Below are 12,134 nucleotides of genomic sequence, written 5' to 3'. Positions count from 1 at the left end.
CAATAATGCTGTTGATGAAAGCAAACTGAAGCTAGCCATGCCAAATTCCCCTAAGGCTTTATCTCAGTCCAGATTTCTTCCTTTTCTAGGAAAATAATCTCATTAAGCTTTACTCAATCTGCATGTAAGTCTTAAAACCCAGTGCAGACTGAGCTGAGGAAGTTTCAGCTGCAATCTGTACTAGATCTTGGATGTGTAGTATTTTATCTTCTTTGTTGCTATTATGTATTTCTAAATTACTTTTAGCTGTTCTAAGATTTTTGGGACTAACCCCTGCTCTTTGCTTTATTAATGCAAATCCAACAAAACTCCACTAAGGCTAATTGAGTTACTGAGAGCTACCTCTGGGTATCTGTGGGTGATTACAACTTGTTCTTGGCAACCAGTTCTTTTTGTACTTCATCCTGTTTAAATTGTTTTTACTGATGCAGTTAGTTTCATTATAAACCAATAAGACTTTCATGAATAAGTATTACAGGGCTCTGATCTTAAATTTTGCAAATAATGATTTCTTTATTTCCAGTACTAGTAGCTACAGTTGTATCAAAGGTCAATTAACAATACCATTAGAGTGGGCACCCTTTTAACCTGCTTGCCCCTTATATACTGGAAGGTGAAAAGGTAGGGGCAGCTGTTCAGTGAGGTAATAAGGATCCGTGTAAGTAGTGATGTTTTACTGATCTTGCTAATGGGGGGGGGGGAGAGAGCAGTATTCTCCTTGCCAAATGTGGTGGCATCAAGCTAAACTGCGGTTCTATTAAGCTAAAACCTTTTTCTGCAATATTTTCTAGGGACCTTAATGCAGGCTTGATTTTTGCTTGAATTTGGTGCAAATCATCTTGGTTTATATCTACAAGTTGCACCTGTGAAACCAGCTATTTAAGAGGCTTTTAAGCTTCTAATGTTCTGTATTTCTAGGGAAGAACCTTGCATGACCCCTCTGCACACGCAGTCTTGCCCCAGTATGGCCTTCCGTCAGGCAAGCTTTATTAATGAGTGCTTGCACACTTGAACTGGCCATTGCAAAACAGCTCTGGTCCATGTGAAATGGAAGAATGCTACTTGCCTTGGTACAAGTCTTACCCTTTTGCGGGTAGTTGATCCAACTACTGCTATTAAACTAAAGGGCCATTAAAGTGTAGTTGCAATAATCACCCTCTTCTCTCTAGGGAAGAGAACATGTTAAATGAATAAACTTGATCAGTCTCAAACCTAGAACATCCACAGCTCTTATTGGCAATAGTATCAAGGAATAAATCAAGATTGGTGGAGATGCTGAGTAAGTTGAATGGTCTTACTTTGTTTTATAACAGAATAGACTAGATTTTTAGTCAGGCTTGCCTGTAAAGAATGCAGACTGCGAATGTGGGAAGGAAAACAATGCAAATGTGATCTCTACCCCCTCCTAAAATTACAGGTGTCCTCTCAAAAGTAAGTTTACTTTCCCCTCCATTTTCAGACAGCTTCTTTAAAGATGGCTTTGTTTTTCTGAAATTCAGTCCTGTTCTGAAATTTTTTTTGCATAAGTACTTAAGATGTCCATCTCAGTTTCAGAAGGGAGATGGCATAGTGTTGATGGTGTCCTGATCACTTTTTAATTAGGATAATAGCAATTCCTTTTTTTTTTTTAGTGCATTCATTTGACCAGTGTCTTGGCATCAAGTTCTCACTGGTGGCTTTTCAGTACAGTGCTGAACAAATGAGAGTCTGTAATCTCAGGAGTTCTGGGAATCAATTTAACATGGCTCCTGTTTGAAGCCAAAGGCTGCTATACCTCTGACTTAAATAATAGTGCTATATGGTCAACAGAACTGGAAATGTCCCTGTAAAAGTAGTGGAGTGATATACCTTTGAGTACAGTATGGAATTTTATTTCCTTTTATATGTCCTCTTAATCAGGATGACACTCAGTCAGATGGAGAGACTATTAAAAGGGAACTGTCACGTATCCAGCCACTTAGACACGTTAGCAGGTTTAAAATTAATAATGCCTACTCAAGAAAAAGACCTGGGCTTTACTGAGTGAACTAAGTTTAGCACTCAGTTGTCAAAATAAAATCCCCAGCTCTAACAAAAAAAAAAAAAAAAGAAAAAAGAAAAAAGTTGGAAGGGCCTACAGTATGCTCTAATCTTCTGTTTGTATCCCTCCTCTTAACTGTGAAATTGAGGGGGTTTAGCACAAGGTCATCTTGTGGTGGTTGTACCATCTATTAGAAGAATGATAAGTCTTGTACATGCCTGGTGCTTCCAAATGATACTGTAATGCAACCAAAGCTGATTATGCTGTCTTTGAGAACCTCACTTGGACTATTACGTCCAGCTGGAGTCACTGCATCTGAAAATGATAATGCAGAATTAGAGATCTAGAAGCAAGTGACTTAACACTAAGTTTTGTGTGGAGAGGGAGGGAGATAATGGGCAAATAAGAAACTTCTGTTTAGACAAATGCATAATGAATTAGGTAGAAGCACAGCTTGAGCCCTCTGTCATTTTATGTCAAATATGAGAACAGGGGGATATTCCCCTTTTTTTTTCTTTGATTTCTTTTTTTTTTTATTACGGTATGTGAATCCTTTAATTCTTTAATACAAAATCTCTTCCTAGTATGCAGGAGCTGCTGAAGAGAAATGAGCAACTTGGGGAAGAAATCAGCCTGAACAAAGTCTGCAGTTAAAGCGACATACTGGTCTCTGTCGCTTAAATTATTTTAGCTTTTTTCCAGTTAGGAAGCCTTCCTCCATGGATAGATATTCCTTAACTGTTCACCTTAGAGTTGTAAGCACCTTCCTCAAACATTGGTTGCTAACTATATCAGTTTTCTGACTGCATAGCTATACTGTGATTCTGATGAGACATGACATGCTGTTTGCCTCATTTCCTTGTGCCTAAGGCTCTCCTTTCACTGTTACCCTGTCTGTGTTGTCTTGTCTCTTTCCAAGTGATATTCTTACTATGGATTAGTTGTGCTGTTGATGGTAAGATTGCCATGAACTATGTTGAACCCTGAAGCACCACCTCTTCTGAGCTTGAGGATTCCAATGACTTTCTTTATTCTTTTGCTACCTGCATGTAGACAAAGTGTTTGATGTGACTGCTTGAAATGTCCCTGAGCACAATGGTTCCAAAAAGCATTTGTTCTTATCTATCAAATATGACAAGACCCATGAGTCAGAGCAAGTTCTGCTTCTACATGTTGCACGAAAAATATGTTCGGGAACTGAAAATGTACTATTTTTCCATCACCAAAAAACATGTGGAGTCTGTTGCTCCACAAAGGGGGGGTGTGTGTGTAGGCCTAACAGTGTTGCTGCTTAACATATTTTCATTAAGCACCTGGTCACTGAGAACTTATGTTCATGGCTTTTTATCCTCTCTGTAATACATAGCTTTTGTGTCACAAATCTGTTAAGACACAGATCTGTTCTGATTCTAGCTGGCTCAGAAAAGTTAAAATTAATGCTGATCATGCAGACACTGGCTAAACAAATGGTCTGTTTGCATATTTCCAGTTTTTCAAGGAAACAAATGTTTATTTTGTGGTTCTTATACAATGAAAAGAGGACACATGTAGATCAGTCTTTCTTCTTGCTCTCTTGGAGGATTGTCATTATGTGTGACAAGGAACTCTGAGGTGTACAGATTCCTTGGAGGACTTGGCAGTGTGAAATGGACAGATATATGTATGCAAAACGGACGTAACCTATTTTGCATTTTCTAACAGATATTCCACTAACATTAGTCACTTTCGTGACTTCATTTTTTTTTCAGGCAAGTAGCAGTACAGAAACACATTGTAGTCTTTTGTATTCATTCAACCTTTTATTACTTTTGTTATCACATTTGCTTCATTTATTGATGCTGGCACTGGATGCTCAATTTGTGATGTACTTGTATAAAAACCTCAGGTCTGTAGTGAAAGTCATTGAAATTGAGCTTTTGATAGTAGAGTGAAATAAAACATGCTCTTAATGAATGGACAGTTCTGTTCTTAAGACTAGATGAGACAGTTTTTCCTTTATTGTAAGTGGCACCCATTAACATCTGTATTTTCTTGGAAGGAAAGAATAGCTATGTAAGAGGCAAATTGACACAGAAAGTCTTGTTGAGTTGTGATGATAAAAAAATTAAAAAAACAACTGAAATAACTTTTAGATTTATTTTTGAGTTATGAGTACTTTGAAAATAAGTTATCAGTATTCATTGCTGTTAACAATAATGAATATGTAAGTTGCTTTTCTGGAAAATACATGACTAGGTTGCCCTTCTAGTTCATGTTAATTTTCTTTGAAGGAATGAACAAGTGCAAATAATCAATCTGATACTTGTACACAGAGGGAGATATTTGCCATAGTATTCAGCCAGTTGTGGTTTTCTGTATCTATTTATCTTTTTTGATGTAAGTACATTGGAGGACTTCTAGTAACTAAAATATGAATTCCCATTGCATTTTGTGAGTGTGTATGAACTGGTAGTAAATTACTAACAGTGGGCTTTCAAGATCTCTCCAGATTAGATATTCTTATCTATTGGCTACTTATTGCCATGGTATCTGAGTACCTTTGTCAGTGATACTTCTCTATGTAGTCTTGGACTTTCTTCCTTTTTAGGATCAACCCCCTATATTTTACTTCTGATTTTGTTCAGTTTGTATTTTTTTAGATACCATGGGTTTTGTATCTGCACAGTGGAAATAAGTTGCCTGAATAAGAAATGCTGTGCAAGGAGTGAGGTACTACTTTAAAAGTTACAACTTCGACAACATTGTAAATCCTCATGGAACAGTTTTCAAAATCAGCTTTGCTAACTTTCTTGGGTAATTTTTGTTAATGAGTGCAATGTATGTGCAGGCAAAATGTTCCATCCTTGAATGGGTGACCACAGCAATTTCTCTTTCCAAAGTGAGGTCAGGTAGTACATTTAACTAATGTTAGTGATACATTAGCATCAGCGCATTCTGTATTGGAAAAAACAACTAGCCTTAAAACAAGGTAAAAACACGTTGACTCTAAAAGACAATCTCATTATGCAGCAGTGGTAACAAAAATGAATGCCACTCTTAAACCCTAGCATAAATCTTCAGTTTGTGCTGATCTTGGAGACCTTGAAATCCCTTCTGATTTGTTATTTGAGGCCATAGCTGTTCGGAAACAGCTTTGTGCTTGCTTTGTAATTGCTCTTTATCAGGCAATTGCTTCCATTTCATAACTGTGGAGTTGGTTCTACATGCTGGCTTTAAGCTTCCAAATGATCAGCAATTTGACATTTGACATTAAGTGGTTGACCTTTAGTGGATAAGAGGAAAAGCTAATAATTCCTAGTGTTTACAGCACTGATTTTAGTGTGATACTGCTTCTTTCCATCTAACTTGCATCTTCAACCACTGTTGTAAATTTTTTCAAGTTTAAAAGCAAATTGCTGAAGCACACAGGCCTTGATGCTATGTTTTGCACTGTGGGTAATCCTTTTATTTTAGTGCAACTCTTTAGTCCCTAAAATGACATGCAAGCCTCTGTTAAAACATGGGATCTCTAATCTTTGCCTTCCTTATTGCGGTTTTTGTAGGGGTACGAGCCTGTCTACAAACCACAGTACGAGAACAAGAAGAGAAGTATGAAATCCAAGGTGGCCCACAAAGAGGCCGGCTCAACAGAGAACAGCTGGTGGGTTTTATTGCTTGAGACAGATTATCTTAATGACCTTTGGTTCATACATTTTTGCCCTTTGCCACATGTGCAGTAGATGTAAAATTTTAATGTGGTCTTGTACAGAAATTTGATTATGTGCAAGGTGATTGAAAGAACTGCGAACACCCATAAAGCTGTCATTTTTCTCTATTAGTGGATATGTTGCTATAACCTTGTCAGAGGGAATGCTGTATTACATTCATGGAAGAAGCTGTATGGGACAGGAAGTGATGCTGCTTTGGCCTTCTCTGCTCAGCTTTAGAACCTTGTTGAAATTATCTGAGAGTTGAGAGAAAAATGTTTTTATTACTTCTTGTTTCCATATAGGGCCACTTTTATATTTAACTGGCTTAATTTCTGGTTACTTTCTGGATTACACTGGAGAAATTCATTAAATGTATTGTAACAGTAGCTGTAAATATTCCTAGCTCATAGTTCAAACCTTGTTGTGCTGGAAAATATTTAAACATAAGCAAGGATTTACCACGTAAGCAAGCTTTTCTTGATTGCGTACTTATATGGAGGACCTTACATGTTAAGTTACTGTTCTAGCTTCCAGCATTGGCTATTTTAATTTTTTTTTTGTAGACGCTGATTGTTCCTTTCTACTTTTTTCCTGTGTGCTCAGTTGTGAAGTCCTGTATTTAAACTTGTTTTTTTCCTTCCACTTAGCTGCCTAAGTTGTTTGATGGATGCTACTTCTATTTTTGGGGATCTTTCAACCATCACCAGAAGAGTGATCTTGTGGAGCTGGTCAAAGCAGCAGGAGGACAAATTCTGGTTAGGCAGCCAAAACCAGACAGTGATGTGACACAGACAATCAACACAGTGGCATACCATGCAGAATCTACTTCTGACCAGAGATTTTGCACTCAATATGTAATCTATGATGTGTCTTCTAAATTCAAGCCAGAGAAAATTCGTCAAGGCAAAGTCTGGATGGCCCCCTCCAGCTGGCTTATAGACTGTGTGATGTCATTTCAGCTCCTGCCTGTAAAATGAATAGCAACATCTCATGAGTGAGTTGTGAGAATGTGGTGAATCTTGAGCAGTTGGAACACTCTGGTAAACACTGGTCTGAAGCTATGATTTATGTTTTGCACTTAGGAATACAGGAGAGCTTTGACCATTTAAATGAGTTACTAAGATCACTGATATGCTGGAATAAATGAATTTACAATGGAGCAGAGAGAGAAATATACTACATTGAAAAATGTGCCTTGGGTTATTTAGTATACTTTATTTTTGCATTTAACTGTACTAATAACTGACATTTTATAATTAAGATTTTGCAAAATGAAACCTTTTGCATTCTTGATTTAAACTAGCCTTTTGTATGTGATAGAGCATGACCCTATTTCTTTTCTGTTTAATATTCATTGACAAGGCTCTACTGTATGTGTCAAGATTTCCCAGCCAGGCCAGAATTTGTATTTTTTAAAAAAAAGGAATTTGCATTCGAACATAGTCATTTGCCTGTGTAGACATATCTTCTACCAGATGACGTGATGTTTCATGTAACATCTTACAGCTGAATTCTGCAGGAAATTCTTGGCATGGGATAAGCCTTGTAAAAATTAGAGTAGAACTAATGGCCTGAATTCACTTGAAAGCAGACAATTTTTAAAATGCTATCTTTAAAAATCTTGGTCTAAAATTCCTTATTTGTAGCAAGAGTAATGCTTTATTCACTTCTGTCCTCTTTCCTGCTTGTAAATGTGTAAGTCAAATTTGATTCTATTTTCTGAAGGTTTTTAAGTGTCATGATCCTTATTAAATTATAATCAAAAATATTTCTGTAAGTATGGATGGTTGCTATCATGGTTATTTTAATGAAAAAAATTAACAATCACTAAAGAATTTTGCCTCACTTTGCACGATTGTACTTAAACTTAGCAGGCTACATTGGAGCAGTATTTGATTTGTTCATATTTGTTACAATGCTTCTCATAATTATCATAAGTTATTGTCAGAATCTTACTTCCTTACTTTGTGCTCTTATGTAGTGTCTTGCATCTTTTGCGTTGCCTTAGTTTGTAAATTCATAATTTAAAAATGGTGTGTCATAATAATATACAATGAGAATGATGGTTGTGGGATAAAACAAAGTTTCTTGTGTTTTGCTTTTGTATTGCTTATAATAAAACTTTTAGTGCCAGTAAGTTTGGAGTATCTTATTGCATGAGCTTCACTGCAGAGTAAGTACATAGCCCATCTGTATCTCAACAGGTAAATGGAAATGTAAGTACTTTTTCTTTGAACTTGATACAGCTGTGAAGATAGCATATACATCTGCAAAAGCAGCTCTTCAGTGTGAGAGGTGTTTTCTGTAACCATTGCCATTGGAGATCCTATGCCAATTTTCAGTATGCTCTATAGAACTCTTACAGCTATACACTTCAGGTATAACAGGAATAGTTTTCAATAACATCTGCTAGACTTCAGTAGCTGGAGTATCTTGATCTATCACTTATGCTAGACTGAATCATTGTTCTTCACTAAATGCAGTTCTCAAGTACTTGCACGTTTGTGTGAGCAAAAATGCAAGGCTCATTAATAAATGGAACAACCCATGGGATTAATGTGTTTTGGGTTTTTGTGCAGATAAACACTGGCAGCAAATAAGATACTGAGTCAATACTGTGTGGACTTAATCATTTATTTTAACAATTGTACCACATTTTAACTTGGCGTTTCATAGCACATCAATATACCTAATGTGGTATTCTTTGCAAAAGTAACAGTGAATCTCTGCAAAATTCTTAAGAACGGAGCTTTTCTGCTGTGTACCAGGAAGAAATCTGGCCCATCTGTAATCCAGTTCTACATCCTAAAGTAGAGGCAGCAGATTTACAGATTTTAAGAGCCATTGTTGCTTGGTAGCTGAAAAGAAACTGTTAGAAAATTGCCTTTTTTTTTTCTTTTTTTTAAGCCACACTCTGAATTCTTCCTAAGGTCTTGTTCCTTTGAATCAAGTCATGTTTTCAAGCAGTTACTATCAAATCATATCCTCCATATCATACTGAGGAGTGATCCTTACCCTTCTCACTGAAGTGTACTCAAGATTAACTCTGGTCCTTCTCCTTCAGGTCTCTTCAGGAATTCAGAGTTTGAATGTGATCAACGTCTGTAGACTTACGCACTTAAAGAGCCTCACAGAACTGCAGTAAGGAGACTTTGCTGCCAGAATTGCAGCAAGTGTTGAACACTACTCAAGCAATAGGTAAGTACGCAAAAGATAGAAGTCAGTGACGTAGACCCTGCTTAATTCACTCTTGCAAATCATTAAAAGCAGAGGGATAGCCCTTGATAAAACATGTCCAAAAAAAAGTCTTGTAGTAAGGATAAATCAAGTCCCTTAATCCATTGGATGGATTTTGGCTCATGAAAGCAAGGTTATAAAATCATGAGGCATGTGGTAAAGGGTGCGTAGGGATCATTTCTCACTGTCTCTTCTAGTCCAAAGACAAGGGTGCGTTAAAGGAAGCTCATAGGAGACAGGCTCAAAATAGAAGAGATATTTCAAGCAGCGTGAGTAGACTTGTGGCACTGACAGCCATAGCCTGGTTTGTGTGCTGTATGTTTTGGCATAGTCCGAAGCAGGGAGTAGGTGAGTTCATCGAAGAAAATCTGTTAAAGGTTAGTAAAGAACTTTAGCTATAACATGAATTTATATTGGTATTCTGCTGAAGGGCATGTACTTAATGTGCATTGATGATTGGGGCATTTGAAGAGGTGGAAGTCCAAGACTTGCATTCTGGATTATAGGTGTTTTTATTAAGCTTGTGTTTATACCTCAAAAATGCTGTGATGTTCAGGCTAGTGATTTTCAGGCAGCTTCCCTTGAAATTTATCTGTTTATCTCATTATAAATTAGTTCATCCGGGGCACCTTATAACACCTTCGGTAGCAATGTCTGGGGTTCAGTGACATCAGTTTAACATCACGAATAGTTGATGATATTTTTAATACTGTATAATCTTCTTGAATGGCTGTAGCCTGTGGTCTAAGGGAGAATATATGAAGCCTGGCCAGTTTGTTTTTATGTGGGTTTGGGAGGTTTGTTTTGTGTGTGTGTCTGTATTGAAGTGAAAGATACTTGAGAGTATGGAGGTTGCTTCCTTGCATCAGTGTCCTGGGTAGATCGCAGGGAATATTGTCATAGAATAGTTCATACTTTAGGCTGTTTCCACCTCTGTTTGGTTACTTGTTTTCAAAGATCTCATAAGGTTTTTTTTTTATCCCTAAAATACCAATAGTTCTCTCTGGCCTTTGTTCCTCTGGCTATGAAATAAAATCTGTTCTCTGTTGCTGAACACTGAGGATTCATTTGTTGTTTGAGCTACTCAGAAGTGACTTTCCTGAAGTAGAAGCGAGTGGCCCATAAAAGAGCTTATTAGAGCAGTGCAGAACTGAATGTTGCATTATTTCTGCAAGTGTTTCAGGGAAACAACCAGCAAAGAAGTAGTACCAAACAGTGGTAGCTGCTTTTTGCTTTTGAATTAGAATGGGCGTGCCTGGGAGATGTTCGGGGTCTGTCGTCTCGCAGTCCTCTTCCAAATGAATAACAAGCATGGGAGGGTCCAAAGGCTAAAGCCCCTCTCTTCTGCTCTATCACAAGCATCTCAGCTGAGGTTGGACCTGAGTAGCTATGTGGGACCCAACACAAAGTTAGCCGTCATCAGCCTGGGCAAGGCTCACAGAAGGGGCGAGAGTGATTGAAGAGCAATTATTCAAGGAAGGGAGTAATTCTAGGCAGGGAATTGAAGCTGGATGCATTCTCTGCCTAGGTCCAGTGTCTTATTTAAGACCGAACTTAATCTGGAGCAGTTACTTTATGCTGCAGTCTTCCAGGAGATCAGCGCTTTGGCTAATGAAACTCTCGCAGATATTCTGCTCAGGACAAAGATAGCTGTGTGGAAGCCATGGACTGTTGTAAAATTACACATTGGTGTGTATTATTTGGGGAAATCATGTAAATGTCAGGATCATCTGGTCCCCCTGCCTGTGCTTTCTGTGCTGCTTCTGATTCATGTGGGCTAGCTTTCCTGTCAGGGTGATAGAGGGAAGGGGAAAAATTGGTTTATAACTGCCAGTGCTGCAGTGCCAATGGAGCTGCTGGGCAGGAGCGTCTGTTCTGGCCCATCTTCTGGATTGGCTGAACTGCCAGCAAAGTCTGGATAGCAGCGTCCTGGGATCTTGCTGAGATGAAACATGGTAGATCAAAGCTTTTCTTTTTTCCTCCCTAAGCTATTTTGTACTCCAGTGCTGGAGGATCACCTGGTTTTGCTCTTGGAAATGGGGTGCACTTGATGTCAGATTAATTGGTATTAATTACTTTGGCCCCATGTCCTTTTTCTGACTTTCTCCCATACTTTGCAAGAAAAAGCAGTTTGATGGAAAGGTTTGAATCTTTCTCTCTGATAGCAAACCAGACTGCACTGTGTTGTAAAAGCCAACATAGTAGGCTTAAATATCAGCTTAAAAACTACAGAAAGAGGTCTTTGGACAGCCGGATAGTATTGGCTAGGAAATGGGCAGTAGTTCTCGATGAAACAAATGAAGATTCAGCTGTTTTTAATAGCAGTGCAGTACGTTCTATCTTTTCAGACTTGTTTGATTTAAATTAACGGTAGTTTAATTAGTGTTAAATTGCCCTTAAAAGCAGAAGAACATTTTGTATGTAATCAGATGGGGGAATGGGAGGAAGGTTCCCACCTTCCTTTTTTTTTTTTCTTTTTTTTTTTTTGTCTATGGAGAAGATGCATTTTCTGTGCTTCAATTTAATTCCTGGCAGGAGGTCTGGTCTGATGAAGTAGCAGAGAACCATCAGCTCCCGCTGCGTGTTTGAGACACTGCTGTCATTCACCGAGCGGAGATGCTGAGGCAGTGACAGGCAACGGGATGGCTGGTACCCGTGGTTTCGTTATGCAGCAGGGGTTGCGATGTCTTGCTCTGGTGGGTGTTGGAGGCATTGTGCACCGCAGCTGGGAGAAGTTAACCACGCAGTGCCATGGTTAGCTGTGTTACAATATCTGCCCTGGATGTCCAAGTGTGTTTAAGAAGCAGAAAGGTTTCTTCCCTAATGGGCACAGCTGTAAACCACAGCAGCCCTTTCTCAGGTCTCAGTTTGCTTTTGGGCTATGTCTATGCAGTTAAGTTACAGTGAGCATGCTGAAGAGCAGTGCTGTGCTATGAGGAGGGCTGCGCAAGAACGAGCAGCGCTTACCTTCACAAGTCCATAAGCTAAACAGATACACAGTGAGAATAGGGTTAAAATACATATAAAAAATGGGATGTGAAGCAGCAGCTAAGCTGGCTGTCTTGCTCAGCTTGCTGAACTGGTAAGAATTTACTTATTTCTTCAGCTAGTGTGGGGCTGGGTTAGTTTCCTGCTAGTTTAGCAAACTACTAGTTCTCAGAGGAGTCAAAAAAGTATTTGGTGGGGGG

At 38.4% G+C, this 12,134-nt stretch overlaps 1 protein-coding gene across 1 annotated transcript in view; it reads left to right on the top strand.

The window, feature by feature from the left end:
• The window catches only part of BARD1 (BRCA1 associated RING domain 1), a 43,584-nt gene extending 36,898 nt beyond the window's left edge, over positions 1-6,686 (top strand). Inside the window, exons 10-11 of the mRNA XM_010583257.1 lie at positions 5,563-5,660; positions 6,357-6,686. Of these exons, the coding sequence (XP_010581559.1) occupies positions 5,563-5,660; positions 6,357-6,686 (428 nt within the window). The remainder of the gene's footprint in view (positions 1-5,562; positions 5,661-6,356) is intronic.
• The last annotated feature ends 5,448 nt before the right edge of the window (positions 6,687-12,134 follow it).

This window comes from Haliaeetus leucocephalus, unplaced genomic scaffold (genome assembly GCF_000737465.1).
Source record: "Haliaeetus leucocephalus isolate CR32 unplaced genomic scaffold, Haliaeetus_leucocephalus-4.0 Scaffold880, whole genome shotgun sequence".
Lineage (NCBI taxonomy): Eukaryota > Metazoa > Chordata > Aves > Accipitriformes > Accipitridae > Haliaeetus > Haliaeetus leucocephalus.
This window is presented reverse-complemented; position numbering and strand designations above follow the sequence as displayed.